The sequence below is a fragment of the Phacochoerus africanus genome, chromosome 3 (assembly GCF_016906955.1).
Source record: "Phacochoerus africanus isolate WHEZ1 chromosome 3, ROS_Pafr_v1, whole genome shotgun sequence".
Lineage (NCBI taxonomy): Eukaryota > Metazoa > Chordata > Mammalia > Artiodactyla > Suidae > Phacochoerus > Phacochoerus africanus.
This window is the reverse complement of record NC_062546.1, coordinates 63,700,740-63,723,813: the sequence shown is the minus strand read 5'-3', so window position 1 is coordinate 63,723,813 and position 23,074 is coordinate 63,700,740. Positions and strand designations below refer to the sequence as shown.

At 41.9% G+C, this 23,074-nt stretch overlaps 1 protein-coding gene and 1 pseudogene across 1 annotated transcript in view; one reads left to right on the top strand and one right to left on the bottom strand.

Moving 5' to 3' along the window:
- The window catches only part of LOC125121911 (ankyrin repeat domain-containing protein 26-like), a 382,269-nt gene extending 379,595 nt beyond the window's left edge, over nt 1-2,674 (top strand). Inside the window, 1 exon segment of the mRNA XM_047770216.1 lies at nt 2,560-2,674. Coding sequence (XP_047626172.1) covers nt 2,560-2,674 — 115 coding nt within the window.
- A 4,820-nt stretch (nt 2,675-7,494) lies between these two features.
- LOC125122144 (cbp/p300-interacting transactivator 4-like) lies at nt 7,495-8,079 on the bottom strand (annotated as a pseudogene).
- Nucleotides 8,080-23,074: the final 14,995 nt, after the last annotated feature.

The following is a 23,074-nucleotide window of genomic DNA, read 5'->3' as shown; positions in this document are numbered from 1 at the left end:
GCAATTAGACAAACCAAGAAATAAAAGGCATCCATATAGGAAGAGAAGAGATAAAATGTCCCGTATGCAGACGACATGATACTCTACATAGAAAACCCTAAGGACTCAACCCCAAAACGCCTTGAATGATTCATAAATTCAGCAAAGTAGCAGGATTTAAGATGAACATTCAGAAGTCAGTGGCATTTCTCTATACCAGCAATGAAATATTAGAAAAGGAATACAAAAATAGATACCTTTTAAAATGCACCTCACAAAATCAAATACCTCGGAATACACCTGGCCAAGGAGGTAAAGGACCTATATGCCGAACTTAAAACTTTAGTCAAAGAAATCAAAGAGGATGTAAAGAAATGGAAAGATATTCCATGTTCCTGGATTGGGAAAATCAGTATTGTAAACATGGCCATACTACCCAAAACAGTCTACAGAGTCAATGCAATCCCATCAAATGACCCAGGACATTTTCACAGAACTAGAACAAACCATCCAAACATTTACATGGAGCCACAAAAGACCCAGAATCGCCAAAGCAATCCTGAGAAACAAAAACCAAGCAGGAGGCATCACTCTCCCAGACTTCAAGAAATACTACAAAGCCACAGTCATCAAAACAGTGTGCTCCTGGTATCAAAACAGACAGACACACCAATGGAACAGAATAGAGAATCCAGAAATAAACCCTGACACCTATGGTCAATTAATCGTTGAAGGGAGGCAAGAACATCAAATGGGAAAAAGACAGTCTATTCAGCAAGCATTGCTGGGAAACCTGGACAGCTGCATGCAAAGCAATGAAACTAGAACACACCCTCACACCATGCACAAAATAAACTCCAAATGGCTGAAAGCTTACATATACGACAGGACACCATCAAAACTCCTAGAAGAGAACATAGGCAAAACACTCTCGACATCAACATCATGAATATTTTCTCGGGTCAGCCTCCCAAAGCAATCGAAATTAGAGCAAAATAACCCATGGGACCTCATCAAACCGAAAAGCTTTTGCACAGCAAAGGAAACCCAAAAGAAAACAAAAAGACAACTTTCAGAGTGGGAGGAAATAGTTTCAAATGATGCAACGGACAAGGGCTTAATCGCTAGATATATAAACAACTTATCAACCCAGCAGCAAAAAAGCCATCATCAATCAATGGAAATGGGCAAAAGACCTGAATAGACTGTTCTCCAAAGAAGATATACAGATGGCCAAACAAACATGAAAAAATGCTCACCATCGTGGTATAAGAGAAATGCAAATCAAAACTACCAGGGATATCACCTCCCACCAGTCAGAATGGCCATCATATTAAATCCACAAATAACAAGTGCTGGAGGGGCTGTGGAGAAAAGGGAACCCTCCTACACTGTTGGTGGGAATGTCAACTGGTACAGCCACTATGGAGAACAGTTTGGAGATACCTTAGAAATCTATCCATAGACCTTCCATATGACCCCACAATCCCACTCTTGGGCATCTATCCGGACAAAACTCTACTTAAAAGAGACACGTGCACCCGCATGTTCATTGCAGCACTATTCACAATAGCCAGGACATGGAAACAACCCAAATGTCCATCGACAGGTGATTGGATTCGGAAGAAGTGGTATATATACACAATGGAATACTACTCAGCCATCAAAAAGAATGACATCATGCCATTTGCAGCAACATGGATGGAGCTAGAGACTCTCACATGAGTGAAATGAGCCAGAAAGACAAAGACAAATACCATATGATATCACTCATAACTGGAATCTAATATCCAGCACAAATGAACATCTCCTCAGAAAAGAAACTCATGGACTTGGAGAAGAGACTTGTGGCTGCCTGATGGGAGGGGGAGGGAGTGGGAGGCATGGGAGCTGGGCTTATCGACCCAACTTAGAATAGATACAAGGAGATCCTGCTGATAGCATTGAGAACTTTGTCTAGATAATCTTGCAACAGAAGAAAGGGTGGGGGAAAAAATATAATTGTAATGTATACATGTAAGGATAACCTGACCCCCTTGCTGTACAGTGGGAAAATAAAAAAAAAATAAATAAAAAATAAAATAAAATGTATTGATTTTCTCTCATACAAATTTACTTATGTTGAACTATAGTTTATCCATGTTATCTTTTTCCCAAGCTGATTTCCAAAATGATTTTTTTCTATATATAGTTTCTCTTTTTACTTTGCTAAGGATTCAACCTATCCAATTTGTGAAAGTTCATTCAAGGTAAAATTTATCAAACACCAAACACTCCAAAACCAAATGGGTTGGGCTAACTACCCTTAAGTAAAATATTTTAAATAGCTACCTAACAAAATACCATGGCTCTATATGCTAACAACACCAGGTATTTCCCTATCTTTTTCCTATGTATTCTCTTCATTAATCCATCCTTTGCATGAATCACTCTCCCTTTCTGAGTGTAACTCATTTGAGGGCAGTTATCATACCAATTTCATGACACCCACCACTAGTTTTCTGCAAATAGTAGGCACTCAGTGTTAATTAAATGGGAAATGTGTATTACACTTGACAAATGCTTTTGTTTGTGGTGCAGGAGTGGGGAAGATAACATTCCACAAAGGAAAGAAAAACATAAGAAGTATCTTATTGGCTATGTGGGCACTGCTTTGTTCTTTCATCCAGCTTGGTGGTGGGGGTCAGAAATGTGAGAGGAATGAATCACAGAAGTAAAGAACAAGTTATCAAACATAAGGTTGTTCGTTGTGTCTTAGTTCATGCTGCTAAAACAAAATACCAGAAAGTGGGTGGCTTATAAACAACATAAATTTATTTCTTCTGGTTCTGGAGGCTGGAGGTCTGCTATGTCTGCCTGCATGGTCAGGTTCTGGAGAGGCTCTTCATCTGGGTTGCAAACTGCCAGCTTATCATATCCTCTCATGGCAGAAAGAGAGTGGGCTAGCCTCTCTGGCCTCTTTGTTTCCTTCTCATTTTTGCTTTTTAGGGCCACACCCATGGCACACAGAAGTTCCCAGCCTAGGGGTCCAATTGGAGATACAGCTGCCAGCCTACACCACAGCCAGAGCAACATGGGATCTGAGACTCATCTGCAATTTATACCACAGCTTACAGCAACACTGGATCCTTAACCCACTGAGTGAGGCCAGGGGCAAACTGGCATCCTCATGGATCCTAGTTGGGTTCATTAACCACTGAGTCATGAAGGGAATTCCCTGGTCTCTTCTTATTAAGGGCACTACCTTCATTAATGAGGGCCACACTCCCATAACCTAATTACAGGCCAATGGCCCCACCTCCAAATCTCATCACTTTGGGGGCTAGATTTCAACCTATGAATGGGGGAACACACACATTCAATCTATAATACAGTGCTTTCAAAATTTAAGTAATGGGCTAATTGCTTTGGAGGGGCACAGAATAAAAAACCACACAGATCCTTAGGTTGTGCTTTCGGGGAGTTGCAATTATTGCACCAGATAAGCCAAAGACATATTAAGTGCTGAGGAGTGCGATGCTGACCATCTGTTCAATGCAAGTTGCAGAGACATTAAAGACTTATGGACTGGCACCAAATGAGGAATGCTTCTTGAGAAGGTGGGTGTTGAATTGGATCTTAAATTTCCAGATGTGAAAAATAAAAAGGGGTAATAAAAGATAAGTGAAAGAAGAAAGCATGCATTTTTAGAAAGAGATGTATCATGAGACACAAGCAATACAGACAAAAGATACTTCTATTTCCTTCAACTGATTTTCACAATGTTGACTCATGCCCCCTCTGTCTTAAATGCTAGCCACTATCCACATGTGGCCATTTAAGTCTGAAATAATTAAAATGAAATAATTTTTTTGGTCTTTTTTGCTATTTCTTGGGCTGCTCCCACGGCATATGAAGGTTCCCAGGCTAGGGGTCTAATCGGAGCTGTAGCCACCAGCCTACGCCAGAGCCACAGCAACACGGGATCCGAGCCGCATCTGCAACCTACACCACAGCTCACTGCAATGCCAGATCGTTAACCCACTAAGCAAGGGCAGGGACCGAACCCGCAACCTCATGGTTCCTAGTTGGATTCGTTAACCACTGCGCCATGACGGGAACTCCTGAAATAAAATTTTAAATTCAGTTCTTTAGTTGCACTAGGCATGTTTCAAATGATTAATAGCCACAGATGGCTAGTGGCTACTATGTTGAACAGTGCAAATATTAACGACATTTAATCAATTAATAACTGCTATAAGGGCTACTAAGAACATACTATATGAAAAACTCTCCTGATCCCACTTAATAGTCATAGCAAACTTATGACATATATACTTACAAATAAGAAAACCAAGGGTCTTAGAACTGAAGTATTTTCACGAAGTCACATAGTCAGCGGCAAATCCGTGATGTGACATTTCATCTGACTTCAAAAACTGATTATTTAAGCCATGGAAAACAGGGTTACTGGGTAGGGAAAAAAGAGTTATTTACCAGAGGTGATAGACAACCCAGATTGTTGAATCTAATTGCTGTGGCTAGGACTTCCAAAACGATGTTGAAGAGCAGTGGTGAGAGTGGGCATCCCTGTCTCGTTCCAGATTTGAGGGAGAAGGCTTTCAGTTTTTCCCCATTGAGGATTCTATTTGCTGTGGGTTTATCATAAATGGCTTGGATTATATTCAGGAATGTTCCCTCTATACCCACTTTGGCGAGGGTCTTGATCATGAATGGATGTTGGACTTTGTCAAATGCTTTTTCTGCGTCCATTGAGATGATCATATGCTTTTTGACTTTTTTTTTTTGTTAATGTGGTGTATGATGCTGATTGATTTGCGTATGTTGAACCATCCTTGTGAACCTGGGATGAACCCAACCTGGTCATGCTGTATAATTTTTTTGGTATGTTGTTGGATTCGGTTGGCTAAGATTTTGTTGAGAATTTTTGCGCCCATATTCATCAATGATATTGGGCGATAGTTTTCTTTTTTGGTGGTATCTCTGTCTGGTTTTGGAATGAGGGTGATGGTGGCATCATAGCATGTCTTTGGGAGTATTCCTTCTTCTTCAACCTTTTGAAAGAGTTTAAGGAGGATGGGCACCAATTCCTCTTTATATGTTTGATAGAATTCACCTGTGAAGCCATCTGGTCCTGGACTTTTATTTGTAGGGAGTGATTTTATGACCTCTTCAATTTCATTTCTAGTGATGGGTCTGTTCCGTTGGTCTGTTTCTACTTGATTCAGTTTTGGCAGGCTCTAAGATTCTAGAAAATTGTCCATTTCTTCCAGATTGTCAAACTTGTTGCCGTAGAGTTGTTCATAGTATTCTCTTATGGTTTTTTGTATTTCTGCTGTATCCGTTGTGATTTCTCCTTTTTCATTTATAATTTTGGTTACTTGGGTTCTTTCTCTCCTCTTTTTAGTGAGTCTGGCCAGGGGTTTGTCCATTTTGTTTACCTTTTCAAAGAGCCAGCTCTTGGTTTTATTAATTTTCTCTATTGTTTTTTGAGTCTCTATTTTATTGATTTCTTCTTTGATCTTTATCATTTCCTTCCTCCTGCTGACTTTAGGACTTTTTTGTTCTTCTTTTTCTAATTCATTTAGGTGGAGGGTTAGGTTGTCCATTTGGGATCTTTCTTCTTGTTGGAGAAAGGCCTGTATTGCATTTTAAAAAATGAAAGTATGTCACTAGAAAAAAGCTAAAAAAAGAGAAAAAGAGGAGTCCCATCATGGCTCAGTGGTTAATGAATCTGACTAGGAACCATGAGGTTGTGGGTTTGATCCCTGGCCTTGCTCAGTGGGATAAGGACCTGGCATTGTGGTGAGCTGTGGTGTAGCTCACAGATGCAGCTTGGATCATGAGTTGCTGTGGCTGGACTTAGGCCAGCAGCTCCAGCTCTGATTAGACCCCTAGCCTGGGAACCTCCATATGCCACTCATGCAGCCCTAGAAAAGACCAAAAAAAAAAAAAAACAAAACAAAAAAAGGGTGCGCGCGTGCGAGAAATATAACATGGAAAATTAAAGGATAAATGATAAAAACATTAAAAGGTCATGTTAAAAAGGTTGGAGAAGGAGTTCCTATTGTGGCTCAGTGGGTTAAGAACTTGACTAGCATCCATGAGAATGAGGGTTTGAGTTCTGGCCTCACTCAGTGGGTTAAAGATCTGGCTTTGTCACAAGCTGCACATGTAAGCATTGCTGTTGCTGTGGTGTAGGCCAGCGGCTGTGTATATATATGTTTTTTCTTCTTTTTTTGAGGGCTGCATGTGGAAGTTCCCAGGGCCTAGGAGTCATGAATCAGAGCTGCAGCTGCCAGCCTACACCACAGCCACAGCAACACCACATCTGAGTCACATCTGTGACCTACACCACAGCTCAAAGCAACACCCAATCCTTTAACCCACTGAATGAGGCCAGGTAGCGAACCTATATCCTCATTGATACTACTCAAGTTCATAACCCACAGAGCACGACTGAGCAGAACTCCACATGTGTATTTTTTTAAAGAAAAATACTGATGGGGTTTATGATAAAAGCCCATGGCTGCAAAGGCCTAGCTTCACAGAACTCCTAGCTGAATTGGCTGACTCTATTCAGTAACATTCTTTGCTGAAAATACCACTGAGGAGTGCTATGATGTAATTACACCAAAAGTTAGCTTAATTTTTACTTGATGATGCTCTAAAAACTGGAGCATTATTCATTTTCCCCTTTAGCAGCTTCATTACCACACTCTGCATGTAGGTGGAGACATTGCTTCACTTCCTGTCAACTGGACTGGCCTTAACTCCAAGATACAGAGGCAACACTGAAACAAATTTCAGGGACAAAATTTGGCCAAATTTAAATCCTTGCCCATTCTATTTATCTTAAAAAGTCATATGAAAATACCTCATTATAATCTCTGAAATTTTTGTATATCCTACATTAAGAGTTTAATAAAAAGCATTTGTTTACTAAATCATTTTGCCGATGAGTATCAATAAACCAGGGTGTGCTATTTTATTTTATTTGAGTTGAAATTGGCCCAGTTTTATTTTGGTGTTGGAGGCCATTCTGTAGGGGTGAGAGCTGTACAACCTGCCCCTCCCCCGAGTGGGAGGCCCAACAAATGACTTCAGGGCCCAGTCTTCCAGGGCAGGGGCCAGGTGGTTGTGCAGCTCCCAGGACACAGTGAACACAGTGGGCTGTGCAAGGAGAGGGGGAATCAGGCAGAAGCCTGGAATGGCTCAGATTGGGGAGCTGGGTTGGAGGATCTGAGAGGAGAGGATACAGAATCCAAGAGCTGGGAGGTTTCAAGGGGTGTCCAGACCCCTTCACTTTTGCCCTGTGGCTCTGAGTCAGAGAGATAAGCCCAAACTGTCATCCTGCAGGAAGCAGGGCCTGCAGTGAGGCCAGGCATCCAGGCCCCCAGAGTTGGCTCTAACCGCTGCCTCTCCCTCATGGAAGGTGCATGCGGGGGTCCCAGTGCTGGGTGCAGAGTCTGGCGAGGCAACTCCCTTCTCTTGGCCATGCCAGGCAAGCATCACTTAGCAGCTCACAGAGCCAGTGGGCAGCACAGATCCCAAGTCTGAGAAGCAGTCAAACTCGCTCTGGCCCAGGAAGAGCTCTGACAGCTTGGGCAGCTCCCGCATGCCCTGCATCCTGAGCTGTAGCTCCAGCGATGTCAATACCTCTTCATCAATGTGTTCCATGTCCATGCAGCCCAGAGAGTGCATGGGTGGTGGTGGTGGCAGAACTGGGACTCCTGGCACTGGCTGCAGGCCCAGGCGGGGCTCCCAGGGCACTGGGAGTCGGGGTGGGTGCATAGTCTCGTGGTCTCCAGACTTGGGTACAGTGTCACCCTGGGCTGTAGGTGCATGCTGCTGGCTGGCTGGTGGTTGCAGCGGCACAGCCGGAAAGGACTAGAAGGTCGGTGGATGCCCGAAGGCCCCATACGTCAGAGCCCTGGGTTGGGGCAGGGGCGGAGTCCTCCGTGGCAGCAACCCTTTGTCAAGGCCCGGGTCCCAGTATGGCTGCAGCATCAAGACCACATGAGGGCCTTGGGCAGGCGTGGTAGGCTGTGGCCTTTGCACCAGGCAGTAGCCCTCGGTGAGCAGCAGGTGGTCTGCCATGACTGCAGGCCAGCTGCAGGTAGCTGGGGACCAGTGGTCAGCAAGGGCATCCCCCGGCCTGGACCAGCGGTTCCTCTGTGGTGAGGGATCCAGGCACCATGCCCTCTCTGCACACCAGCCGGGCAAAGGAAATCCGAACCCGACCCGTGCTTCTATACAGGCCAGGACATGAACTCAGAGTTCCAGGCACCCCAGCTCAAGTTGAGAATGACCCTACTCCCCCACCCGGTCCAGCAGCTCAGGGTGTGCTATTTTTAGAAATATTTAGGCAGTTTCCTTTTGGCACAGCAAGTTGGGGATCTGGCATTGTCACTGCAGCAGCTCAGGTTGCTTCTGTGTCCCAGATTCAGTCCTGGCCCAGGAACTTCCAACATATTGTGGGTGCAGCCAAAAATCAATATTTACTTATCTCATCATGAGGGTATAACACATTATCTCCTTTTTAAGTTTTAATGTGAAGATACTTTAACTGTGTGTTTATACTTAATTGTATGTGTTCTGGTCATTCAACAGTGTTTATCATGCCTACGATGACCAGAACTCCATGAATCTCTGCAGAGGTACAGTCAGAAGAGCAGTCATCTGGCCTGGGAACTAAAGATAGATAAAACATCAACAGGCATTTGAGATTTAAAACATCGCTTTCAGGCAATATGCAGCCACCATTTATGCATGCTACAGGGTAGTTGTTTGAGTTATTCTAAAATTTACCTGTTTTAGCTTTAAAGGGTGCAGCCTAATTTTAGTATTCAGAATATATTCACTCTTTGTTCTTAGCTATATGTTTCTGAGATCCTATATTTTTAAATCTTTTTCTAAAATAAAGAGGGCATATTTAAAAAAAAAAAGTCTTTGTCTCCTATCCAGTTTGGGTTCCCCTTTAATTAATTTTTTATTGTTACAGCCACACCTGTGGCATATGGAAATTTCCAGGCTAGGGGTCAGATTGAAGCTGCAGCTGCCAGTCTATGTAGGCCACACCCATTGCAACACTGAATCCAAGCCACACCTGCGACGACGTACACTTGCGGCAGTGCTGGATCCTTAACCCACTGAGCAAGACCAGGGATAGAACCTACATTCCTACGGACACTCTGTCTGGTTCTCAATCTGCTGAGCCACAGCAGGAACTCCTAAGTTCCTTTTTTAGATCCTTTCCAAGTAGAGACGTACCCATAGGATTATATTTTCCTGTTTGGTTTCTGATAATTTCTTAAGGATATTGAGCATAAACCAAGTGCTTTAGAAAGCCAGCTTAAAAATTCTAAGATCCGTTTCTCAGGGATAATGAATACATGCCTTCTCACCCACCATGCATGCAGCTTAAGTTGCTTTTTCCCAAAATGTCTTAACTTTTTCTTACTTTAGTTGAGGTTTATCTGTTCTTTCCAAGTCAAGGGCCGTTGTCAATTCAAGGGCATTTTAAAGGTTTGCATAATGCACAAGAGAACATATTTGTCACTGGAATTCACCATAGTTTCCACAAGTATAGTCATATTTTTAATAAGATATTTTATAAGTCTCAGATTAGGCGTAGAGACAAGGTGTCCTAAAAAAGCTTTAAGCTCTGTCTGCACCAAAAAGTTATATGTACTGTCAAATTGCACCTCTCTAATGGGCTAAGAGCTACAGCTTAATATTCATTGTATTACCTGTGCCTGGCTTAGCAGATATGCAAACAACTGTTGGCTGAACAAATGCACCTGCATAGGCTGGGTGTCCTGAACTGCTTGATTCCATCCACAGGCAGGGCCTCAGACACCCTCCTGGAAGCCCCTTGGCTACCATCAAGCCCCGTGAGGAACCTTTCTTGGTGTCTCTCTTATGAACCTACTTGTTGCACTCAGTGTCTCTGATTCCCAGCCTGTGCCTCATGCCAGCATCCTCCTCTCTGCTGTGTCCCTTCTAACTGCCCCTTCAGTTAAACCATGTAGATCATTTCAGTAGCTGAGGTCACTGGACTGGAAATAAAAGGGCCTTCTATAAAGATGATGGGCCCAATTAAGGAAAGTAAGGGAAGGGAGTTCCCACTGTGGCTCAGCAGTCAAGACCCTGGCACAGTCTCTGTGAGGATGTGGGTTCAATCCCTGGCCTTGTTCAGTGGGTTAAGGACCTGGTGTTGCCAAAGCTTGTGGCCTAGGTCACAGATGTGGCTCAGATCTTGTGTTGCTGTGGTTGTGGTGTATAGGCTGGCAGCTGTGGCTCTGATTAGACCCCTAGCCTGGGAATTTCTGCACACTGTGGGTGTGGCCATGAGAAGAAAAAGAAGAGGAGGAGGAGGAGGAGGAAGAGGAGGAGGTCACAGGGGAGGGTAGGAGGAGAAGGAAGAAGAAGGTGTTAAGGGAAGTTGTAATTATCATAGGGTCAGTATAAGAATGGAGGGTGCATCCAAGCTTACTGTAGGTCTCCCTCTTAGAGATACCAGTGCGATCACTATAGGAAAAGATCAAGGGTGAGGACTGAAAGAAGTTTTTTGAGGAAGGAGGCGGGTATTTTTACTACTTCTATTTATCACTATTAGGCTAAATTGCTTATCCAATAAATTGATCAATAAATTTAAACATGATTGGGTACTTAAATAGAAGTGCTATAAATAGCAAGGGACATTGTTGAGCTTACATGACAAACAAATGTAGTGGTGGTTGACCCTCCTCTTTTTAAGGTATTTAAGATTTTTAAAATGGAGAAGACATTTGGAAATAGTACAAAAAATACTTGCTTACCTCTTCATAAAGCCAGAGTCTATGGCTTTTTCATGGTTCTAGTTGTAAGGCACCTCCACAAGACTATAACGTCTCGCAGAAATATCCAGGGAGGGAATCATCAGTGCTGGGTTATATGAGGTCTACTATCGGAAAAGCCAGCCAAATGAGTAAGATTATAACTTAAGAAATATGGATATTGAGAAGGAATATGATCATATTTCATAAACTGTAGCTACACATACATGGCACTACTTTTCAAAATGCTGTGATGCATTATTTAACCTGCTTATAAAAATTTAGCCAAAATTAAGCATTATAATCTTCATTTAAAAACCAAACAGTATGTAAAACCATGAAGGAAACAGATAAAGTGACAATACACCTCTAAATATTAACGTATTATAACTAGGAATGATTTCTTTGTAGTTTAGAAGAGGTGTGTTTAAGACAATGAACGTAACTTGACAAAATACATGTACAGTGGACAATAAACTTGAGATACTATTTAAAAAACTCAGGCTGATAAAGTCCCCAAAGTTAAGCGGTTCCAAAGAAGATTAAGATCAATTGATAGATGAGCCATCATGAGTTGTTAGGAGAAAATAAAGGACAATGTTCTTTCAAAAATATCCCCAGGGTCTAAGAGTCAAATCTTAGATGCTGAAAACTAATATCACACAAAATCAAGTAAATTGCTCTGTTCTACTAAATATCCTGTATGGGAGTTTTAATCCACTACCAAATTAATATTTTAGGACTAACCTTTGGTCATAAGATGAACATGTTCCATATTCCACTTAACAGGAAATAAACTTTGCTTCCCAAATTCATCAGCCTATTTCAGAATCTAGGTATATCACTTGTTAGAGATTTGTCAAAATGAAACCCCGATAAGTGAATGAATTTATCACGGTAGCACTCAACACATGTGTTACCTACTCTTGCCCCCACTGGGAAATAAAATATTCATGATCTTTTTATTCATAAAAGGATCTAGAGGTTAAAACAAAGATAAATGAAAAATACTTCTCTTTCTTTGGCAGATCTCTAAATGTCTTTAAAATTGTTTTTGCCTATTGACTACACCTAGCCTATCTATAAGTTAAGTTATGATATTGAGTCAGAGCTAAAGATAGGAAAATATACATCTTAAATACTCCACCATAATCTTTTAATTAACATTTTTTAGTTACATGGCATTCATGAGGTGTTAAGATTTGTTTCATAATAATCTTTCCAATAGGACCCATTTAGCCAAATCAGAAATTGAGGTGGCTTTCCCACTGTATATGAATGGTCATGAAAACAAAATGTTTAGATATTTTTCATAAATTATCTTAAAGATTTTAACACAGAAGGAGAGGGGAACACAGAAAAGTCTCTTTCAAGTATTGGGGTTTTTAAAATATGCTTTATTTATGTATTTACTTTTTTGCTTTTTAGGGCTGCACCCATGGCATATGGAAGTTCCCAAACTAGGGGTCCAATCAGAGCTGTAGCTGCTGGCCTATGCCACAGTCACAACAGCTCAGGATCAGAGCCTCCTCTGTGACCTACATCACAGCTCACAGCAATGCCAGTTTCCCGACCCACTGAGTGAGGCCAGTCAGATGCATTTCTGCTGAGCCACAACGGGAATTCCAAGGTGTTGATTGTTTTGATGTGGCAAATCATGTGTAAAAGATTCCAAATCACTGAAAAGAGTGTGACCCAAAAGGCTTTAAAGCCATAGTTCCACACACATTGGTACAAGGGCTGCAATAAGCCAGGGCTCTGGCTTCTTTCACCCTTCCCACAACTTAAAGGAAAGTGGAGGGAAATATCCCAGGAGATGTAAAAGAGCCAATATGAACAGAAGCAAATGTGATCTGAGAAGCAAGTGCAGACTAGCTGACAAGGAGAAGCAAGGGTAGCCCCAAATAAGCAATACAGACATCTATCCAGTCCAAAGGGAAGGACCACAGAAAGGACTGGCCGAAGAAATCAGGAGCAGAGAAGAGGAGGAGACGCTGGCAAGCACAGAGCAAGAGTGCCAGAGGCTCATTCCTCAGTGGTGTCTGCAGGCAGGTAAAGGAAGGCACTTGGGCAGATATAAACAATAGCAAAGAGTGTAAAATAAGGTTGCTGAGCTCAAGAAATTGTCAATCTAGTTGAAGACATTGAATATATTATACCCAAGGAAAGTTAAATAACAACATAGGATCATATTTTGAGCAGTGTTGCAAAGAAATGTACAATTGATTAACCGCTGAATTATTGGGGAAGTCTTCCAAGTAGAGAGGAGCTTTGAGCTCAGTCTTGATGGATGAGAAGAGTACAAATGGGCAAAAAAAAATGGGGATAAACAGTAAAAAAGATAGTGTCGGGAATATATCTAGTATATTTGGGGAAAGTAAACTAAGCTGAGGGCTGTTTTAATCAAGGTTTTGACTTTTTATATTTCATGATACTTTGATACCCTGAGCCCTTTCAGATCCAAGGAGAGACTCCCCCTTTAAGTGTAGGTAGCTCCTACAGATAGCAAACGACTCACCCGAGAGCAAACAAGCATTCCTCCAATAGTCAAGCCAGTCAATCCCTCACCCAGACCCCCTTTGGTCTCCTTTTAGCAGGTTCCTGCAGGACAGGACACCACCATGTCTCCCCTAGGGCCAGGTGGAGAACAGCAACAGACCTCACCTCCAGCCTGGAGCCCACCAAAATCATTCAAACTACCTAATCATTGTAAATGCGCTCACTGCTTACACTGCTTCATGCATTCCTTCCCACAAAAACCACAGTGAAGCCTTCTGCCCATACTTACCCCTTGCTCATTCTGCCTCCTGACTGGCCCTGGCACCGCCTGTGGCCCTGCATGGCATAGTGTGCCCCCTCCTCTTGGGAACTGTAGGTAACAACCTGTCTTTTCAGTGGCCATCATCCCCTGATCTGTTGGCCTCACTCTACTGGAATAAAAACAAAATCCTAGGAATATTTGAAAAATGATAGATGCAGAATGTCAAGGGTTTATTTAGAAGATGGTTTCCGAGTACAGTCTGAGGAACTCTGGGGTGCCTAAGATCCTTTGGGGAGTCTGAGATCAAAATCATGCACAAGGAAAAGGTCTTCTCAGAGTGCAATAGCCCAATGGATATTAATGTAACAGAGTACGAGAAAACTCTGATTTTGACAGAGTTGACATGGCCTCAGATGTCTCCTTGTAGCTAATCTTTGAGAAACTTGGCTGTATGTTAGTACTGTATCTTAGAAGAATATCTACAGTTATCCATAAAGCTTTTAAAATACTTTTCCCTTTTACAACTGCATTAGCTGCACAAGGCCAGATTTTTTTTTTTCATATACTTGAACCAAAGCAACACACTGAATCAGAAATGGATATCAGAATGCAGCTGCCTTCTATTAATCCAGATATTAAAGCAACTTGCAACAATGAAAAAGAGTGACATTCTTTTCACTAAATTTGTTTAATTTGGAAAATACAATTTTCATAAAACTTTTTAAATAATGTAATGTGCTTGCACTGTCTTAATGAATCCATACATCTTTTCAATGTTCCTCAATTTTAATTTCAAATATGGTAAATGTCAGTAGATATAACCTACTGTTAAGAAGAAAAAGAGGTCATGAGATCAAAATTTTAAGAACCATTAATAGAGGTAAAGTGGAAGACAATGAAGAGCCAAATGACCTGAATTGCAGGCTAAAATGGGGATTTTTAGCATGGAGGTGATGGAATTCTGAGCAGAGAGAGAATATAATGAAAGAAACTTTGGGGAGAGGCTACACCTAGGGCATGTGGAAGTTCCCAGTCCAAGGATCAATCCTGAGTCTCAGCTTCAATCTGCACCAAGGCTGTGGCGACACTGGATCCTTAACCCAATGTGCCATAGGGGATCTGCCACAAGGAACTTTTTTTTCTTTTTTGCTTTTAGGACCACACCTGAGGCATATGGAAGTTCCCAAGCTAGGGGTCAAATCAGAGCTAGAGCTGACAACATATACCACAGCCACAGCAAGGCCAGATCCAAGCCACATCTGCAGCCTGAACCAGAGCTCACCGCAACCCCAGATCCTTAACACACTGAGAGAGGCCAGGGATTGAACACACAACCTCATGGTTCCTAGTCAGATTCATTTCCACTGCACCACAACAGGAAATCCTGCAAGCAACTTCTTAAGAAGAGAGCTTGTTGTATATGTGCTTGTGTGTGTAGAAAAATTTGAAAAATGTGTATCTGGTTGAAAAATGTATGGTGTTTTTTTTTGGTGGAGGGGGAGGTAGTGTCTGTGGCAGAGAAACCAGGCAGGAAGCTAACTACCTATACAAAAGGTAATCAAGCTCTTAATGAGGAGCATAATGAGAGAATGAACATAATAGCTAGTACTGGTAAAATGGATTGAGTGCTTACTGTACACCAATCACTGTACAAAATGCTTACTTGGTGTGGGTTATCTGTCTCATTATCTCCTTGAAGTCTTCTAATGGCTAACTTTATAACTTACATTTTAAAGATGAGACTACTGAGGCACAATGAAACTAATGTAAGATGGCATATAAGAGATGAAGCTGAGGGTTGAACCCAGGCAGTCTGACTGCAGAGCCTGAACAGAGTCAGTGCAGCATAAAGGGAGAATCACTTTGGGCATTGGGTGAATGTGACAGATGCCTCTGGTGTCCTGCCTCATCCCTTTCCTGGGCAGTATACCCATCCCCAGCTGACGTGAATATTGGCTGCTACTTGCTCACAGCTGCACCCTTTGGGGGAGGATTGCCGTTGGCTGAGAGGAGATGATTAGGAGGACTGAGGGGCTGCTGGGGGTGGCTCATGGGCAATCAATCAATGTCCAGGTGTGCAGAAGGCCTCTGAGGCAAGTGCCCACTCTTGTGTGAGTGCTTTATGTGGGGACCAGGTGAGGCTGAGGCTAGGTGTTTCCTGAAAGTACACATTTGTCTGATTTCCTCCACTGCCCTCTCCTGCCACCCTCCCACCCCTATAGAATCTCAGGAAGGTTTTCTCTCACTAAACCCCATTGAATGAATCTCTGTCTCAGGCTCTGCCTCCAGGAACCCAGCTGAGACACTGAGGAAATTTGTTTTAAAATAGCTTTTGGGGAGTTCCCATTGTGGTGCAGTGGAGACAAATCTGACTGGTATCCATGAGGATGCATGTTCTACCCCTGGCCTCACTCAGTGGGTTGGGTCCAGTGTTGCCTTGAGTTGTGGTGTGGGCTGCAGATGTTGCTCAAATCTAGCATTGCTGTGGGTGTGGTGTAGGCCAGCAGCTGCAGCTCAAATTTGACCCCTAGCCTGAGAACTTCCATATGCCGTGGGTACAGACTAAAAAAAAAATTGAAAAATGTTTTTGGAACTTCTAATGGAAAATAACATGAAAAAATATATAAAACTTTACAAATAAAGCAGTTTTGAATTAAGTGCTTTTTGGAATTCCATTCCTTTTGTGGGCCTCAGACTTTATAAGTCTCTGAGATGGATCTGTAATGTGGTCCCTCCTTAACTTTTAAAAAATATACATATATCCAGACACATTCATGCCAAATCACAATCCAATTAGAAGCTTCAGTGGTTTTTTTTCTAATCAAGCTACTGTGGCCACTCGGCTCTTCCCTTAGCAGGACAGGAAGCTCCATGCTTTATTTATCTTTACATCCCACCAACACCTAGCGTGGTGTTCGGTACTTAGGAGATGCACAGTAAATGTAAGAAATAAAAAGAAAGGAAATCTCAGAATTTGTTAACTCATTTCACTGGCATCTTTATGGTGAAGAATATCCTTCTGAGAATGTAATGTAGTTGTTCTCTCTCATATGCATGAGACTCACCTGGGGGAGCTTGACAAAAGTGCAAATGAAAGATCCCATCTCCCCCACTCATCCCACTTGTGATTTTCATCCTCTAGGGATAAATTAAGGTTAGGAATCTGCATTGTTTGCAGTACCACAGGTGATTTTAATGCAAGATATTATTGGGCTACATTTTTTTTCTTGTGCCCATGGCATACAGAAGTTCCAGGGCCTGACACCACTGCAGTGACAACACCAGATATACTTAACCCACTACACCACAAATGGGCTACATTTTGAGAAAAACTCCTTTAAAATACTTAAATATGACATAAAGATACCTATTAAAAAACAACAAGATTTGACATCTAAAGGGCAAAACCTTCTCTTTCACCCATAACTATCATAACAAGATGTACAGGCCAATCTGAGGATCTTGGAACATTTTCAGACTTGCCAAGTTTTGTTGTGTTGTCTTCCTAAGTAAACATGGGGACAATGAAAAAGCAAGTTTTCTGACAAGTTTGGAATTTAAATATACGTCCAACATCCTACACAGGCCGTCATTAGATACCTTATAATGCTACTAGTACTCCTAGGGGCATGGGTCATCCCACCACACATTCAATGCAGAGATTTATACAGCCTTCAGGCAATATGCCCACCCATCCTTCAAAACAAAAATACAGCAATCAATGCTTTTAAAGGGCCTCTGAGGTAAATGAGCCCTGCCACCTAGAAAGCACCATTAAAGTGATGTCTACTCTGGGAAATTGTTGCTAAAACATTGTAAACCCATCAGTGACCATGATGAAAAAGCCAGAGTTTCTGGGCTGTCTCAGAGGAGTTGATTCTCTATTACTGAAAGTCAGTCATTTTCAATAAGCCATGCTAGGAGGGACATATGAAAGGCTTATGGCAGAAGGATCCCCAGTGTATTCTCAGTTGTTCTTGCCTTTAGGAAAAACCCTGAGAAGACTTGGCCAGCCGTGGCACCACTACAACAATGAGCCAGCTGTGGCATTGCTACAATAATGAGCAAAAGCCCCTCTACCCCCTCATCAGTACATGTGCAGTAGTGTGCCAGGGTATACATTACTTCTGTCAATCACCACTCAATTGAGTGATGATTTAGCAGCAATGGAAAAGAGTTTGAGCTGCTTCACATCCTGCCTAACACATGGTACTACCAATCAAAAAAATTATTTTCAGGGGTTCCCCAGTGGGTTAACAACCTGACTAATATCCATGAGGATGCAAGTATGATCCCTAGTCTCCCTCAGTGGGTTAAGGATCTGGTGTTGCCACAAGCTGTGATGTAGGTCATGAAGTGGCTTGGATCTGGTGCTGCTGTGGCAAAGGCTGGTGGCTACAACTCCAATTTGACCCCTAGCTTTGGAACTTCCATATGCCATGGGTGAACCCTAAAAAGACAAAAAAAAAGGAATTATTTTTAGCTTTTCTAAGTACTGCAAGCTGTGTCTACTTGTGGTTCTAATCTGTATTTCCCTGACAACTAGAAATACAGAAGTCTCTTCATGTATTTATTTCCTATTCATATCTCTAGTCTTAGGAAGTGGATCTGCAAATCTTTACTTAAAAATGTTATCATTTGGCTTCTGATCAAGTTGTAAGAGTTCTTTATGTATTCAAGATATGAGGCCTTTTTCTTTTTTCTTTTTTTCTTTTTTTTAGCCTTTTCTAGGGCTGCACTATGGCATATGGTGGTTCCCAGACTATGGGTCTAATCATCAGAGCTATAGCTGCCAGCCTACACCAGAGCCACAGCAATGTGGGATCTGAGCGATGTCTGCAACCTACATCACAACTCATAGCACTGCTGGATCCTTAACCCACTGAGTGAGACCAGGGATCAAGCCTGCAACCTCATGGTTCCTAGTCAGATTTGTTAATCACTGAGCCATGATGGGAATTCCATGAGAACTTTTTGAGATGGTCTATGGATAGTGGTGGGTCTGCAAGGTCAAAGCTGTTTTCAAAATAATACCAAACTACTATGCACATTTTTGAGTGTGTGTTGGCATTTGCACTAATGGTAAAGAATGAATAAGCAAAAAACTAAAGGTGGATAAAACCACGGGCTTTTAAGTGTGAATCTAGGTAGTAGCATCAACCTGTACTAGTGGTCATTTTACCCTTTGCCATCACACACTTGTTTTAAAATATGCCTGTTTCACTTAAGGATCTGGAGCCCCCATCATGTCTCAGCAGAAAACAAATCTGACTAGGATTCATGAGGATGCAGGTTCAATCCCTGGCCTGGCTCAGTTAAGGATCCAGCATTGGCTGTGGGCTGTGGTGTAGGTTGCAGGCATAGCTTGGATCTGGCATTGCTGTGCCCATGGTATAGGCCAGCAGCTACAGCTCTGATTTGACCCCTAGTCTGGGAACCTCCATATACCATGGGTGTGGCCCTAAAAAGCAAAAAAAAAAAAAAAAAGAAAAGCATATATTTGATTAGATATAGTAGAAATTATTAAATGGATTAAATTTTAACCTTGAGGCGTATGGTTTTTTAAAAAATTATTTTTTATGGCCACGCCCATGGCACCAGAAGTTCCCTGGCCAGGAATGGAACCCATGCCCCAGCAGTGACAAAGCTGCATCCTTCACATGCTGGGCCACAAGGGAATTCCTGAATAGTTTTTAAATACTCTCTTACTGAATGAGAAGTTAGCATAAGCCCTCTGCTGCATGCCAGAGTTTGAGGAGGGGAATATTCATGCAGTTTTCTGAGTTGTAAATACACCTGGTCACTCTTTTCATAGAACACCATTTTTACTTGACCGATACACATCTGGTTACTCAAACTCGAATTCTGGGCAGACATATTCCTCAAAACCAAACACTGTATATGTGCCTTTTCAAGGAAAATGACTGACAATGTTTGTTCCCAATGATCAAATTTGAGCTTTCATGGGAAAATTAGAAATCTTGGATCCATCACCATGGGTTTGATAGCTTCCCAAGAGTTAAAAACCATTTCTAATGACATCTGTAGTGATGTTAACAAATTCAATTTAAAAATATTGTATGATAGAAGTTGTCAACATTTGTAATCTTAGCATAACTTAATGAACCAATATTTTCCACATGACCAATGCATGATGCTACAGTTTTACACAGATGGAAGATCCACTCAGAGTATAAAATAGGCCAATAGATTTTAATAAGTACAGTACGATAGGCTTGTTGGTATGGTTTCAGGTTCCACATTATAGCTCACCTTTAAGAAAGGGCCATTTCTTAAAGTGTGGTGTTGGTATCTATTGATTTCGTAGGCTAACATAACAAGCTACCACAAACTGGGTGGCTTAGAAAAAAAGAGATGTGTCATACCACAGTAGAGGCTAAAAGTCTGAAACCAAGCTGACAGCAGACACATGCTCTTCCTGAAGACTCTAGAGGAAAGAGCCATCCTTGTCTCTTCCAGCTTCTGGTAGCCCCAGATGTTCCTTGGCTTGTGGCAGCATGGTTCCTACCTGGGCCTCCAACCTCAGATAACATTCTCCCTGTGTCACCTCACGTTGTTCTCCTTCCATTAGTCTGTGCCTGAATTTCCCGTTTCTAATGGCACCAATCATACTGGGTTAGGACCCACTCTAATGCCCTCATCTGAACTCGATTAAGTCTCTATAGCGTCTACTTCCAAAGAGTCAACATTCTGAGGTATTGTGAGTTAAGACTTAAATGCATTCTTTTTTCAGGGAGAACACAATTGAACCCATAACAGGAGAATACCTACAATTAACTGAAAAGCCTAAGGAAAGACTTCTATGACCAATGTATAATCTGTGAGGCCAGTTTTCTTCATATACTGCAACCAAAACAACATGTCATAACAGAATGAATGCGAACCCCATATATGAGAATACAGCTGCCTTCTGCTATTAATCTAATTAAAGAGATTTGAAAAATGTAAAATAATGCCTTTATTAATTTTTCGTATTTTAGAGACTGTGATTGTCATTTATGTTAACATATAATAGATTATTTTGGCTGAATACGTATTCTTTAAAATTGTTTTCATTTATCATATAGTAGATATTGTTAGGTCTGAGTAAATATTGACAAATGGAACCTCTTTGGTTGGAGGACTGGGGAGTGGGGTCCTTAATAATTTTATGAGCATAATCTTCACTTAAGAGCTAGTGGCCTGTGGGCACTTACGGAATAGTCCAAGTACTCAGTATTTGCTACAAATATCTTTTAACCCTGTCAAGGTCAGGCCTTGTTCTGTTTATAACTCTTTAGTAGTTATTCTTTGATTGGACCTATGGTGGAGTCTCACTCTTACATGAGCAGCTTGGAATTCAGCCAGTGACTCCAATGAACCCCTCTACAGAAGCCCTTTTTCCTTTAGCTCCCTACTCTGCAGAACTCTGTCCCTCATAATCCAGCTGTTTCAGGCTCCCTGGACCCTGATCTCTTCCTCTGTCCCATGAAACTACTGTGATCCACCCTCCTATCCCACCCACCCCTGCCTTCTCCAGGTTTGGTAATTGCCTCCAGGTAGAAGGCTCTTTAACCTAGGTATCTGGAAGACAGAGCACAATGTAGATGGCTTTCATCATTAGGCTTACTGTCCTGTTTTGTCAAACTACTGATACCACTGCCCCCTGCCCCCAAACCATGATTACAATGTGAGTTCTATGAAGGAACATAGTTTTGTCTGTCTTGTTCACTGTTGCACATTGAACAGTGCCTGGAACATATGGAGGTGTCTATAATTTGTTCAACAAATTCAAAGAAGGTGTGAATTTTCATGCCTGTCATTATAGGACCTGCATTCAAACATTTGATAGAGACTTTAAGTAAACATGTAAGTTATTTGTATCACCTGTGCTGTCCTCAGATCATATGGGTTAGGAGCTGATGCTGGCTGTTTATAACAATAAAGCTGCTCTTTCCATGTCTATATTATCTCAGAGAGTTGAGATTTGAACCCAGGTCTATCATACCCCAGTCCCAGGTACCTTACCACTAGCTTCCATGCCTTCTTGAAGACCTGTGAGGAAAACCAGTCTACAGTCTTATACCTCTGAGATACTCTACTGCATCACGTAACATCATTAAGCATCTCAAATAACCTGGTTCCAAAGCAGCAACATTTCAGCAGAAATCAATATACCTTAGATGTTTGTTAAAAGCAGAAAGACCTTTTGATTTGCTTATGCAATCAAAGCGTGCAATGACTTTTAAAGAAAATTCCACAGCATATGGCATTCTGATGTCTTCAAAGTGTGCTTTGATGGGACCAACCAAGAACATGAAGAGGAGGTATGATTTAAAAGAAAGCTGCTGGAGTACTGTGTTGCTAAATTAAATCTAATCAGGCACTTTGCCGTTCATTTCTCTCTTTCTCTCTTTATTTTTTTTTTTTCCTGGTGTTGTGCTGTTGCCTTTCATTCCCAAACACTGGAAATGTTCCTTACCGTTTCCATCTTGTTCTCTCTAAGCATCTGACACTTCCTTCTCCTGGTGGACTGGAAAGGCAGAATTTCACAGCTTAGGTAAGGGGGTGGGAGGGTGATCTGGGCTTCTTCAGAACATGTCGCAAGTCTCATTGTTATCCACCATCTCATCCCTAAGTGGCAACATTTGGAGAAAATGACCTCTCAATTCTTCGAGTCCTCTCAATCTACCATCCTACAGGGATGATGTTGGACCCTGATTTGGACCCATTCCATGGGATACACATCCATGTCCACCTGTTTATGAAAGTATTCCCCTCCTGGCAGTGATACAGGAATGGTGAAAGGGGAATGGTGTTTTTCAGGGTCTTTGGGCTGTTACTCTGAACTTACAGCATGCTAATCTCAAGCCAAAGAGGACTGCCATTTCAGAGCTGTCCTCACAGACCCAAGGTCCAGAAGACTGACACTGCCCAAGTGGGAAGATGGGAGGCAGTGAGAAGTCCACATAGACAGGAGACCAGAGGTCTGCAGCCACAGGGGTGCCCTCAGCTTGGGGCTCTCAAGCCCTTGCTATTCAAAGTGAGGCCTGAGGGCTGGCCCCAAAGGCATCACCTGAGAGTTGTTAGAATCTCAGGCTCCTCCCCAGACCTGCAGGACCACAGTCTGCATATTTAGGAGGTTCTCAGGGGTTTTGCAGATGCATTAAAAAAAAAAGAAAAAGATCATACTGAAAAAACCTTAGGAATCAACCTGACCAAGCAGGTAAAATTTCTTATATGCCGAGGACTATAAAACATTAATTAAGGAAACTGAAAATGACTCAAAGAACTGGAAAGTTATTCCATGCTCTTGGATTGGAAGTCTTGTGTTAAAATGGCCATACTACCCAAAGCTACCTACAGATTTAATGTGTCTATTTATCAAATGATCCATGACACATTTCGTAGAGCTAGAACAAGTAATCCTCAGATTTACATGGAACCGTAAAAGACCCAGAATTGCCAATGTCATCCTGTGGAAAAGAACAAAGCAGAGGCATAAATTTAGATT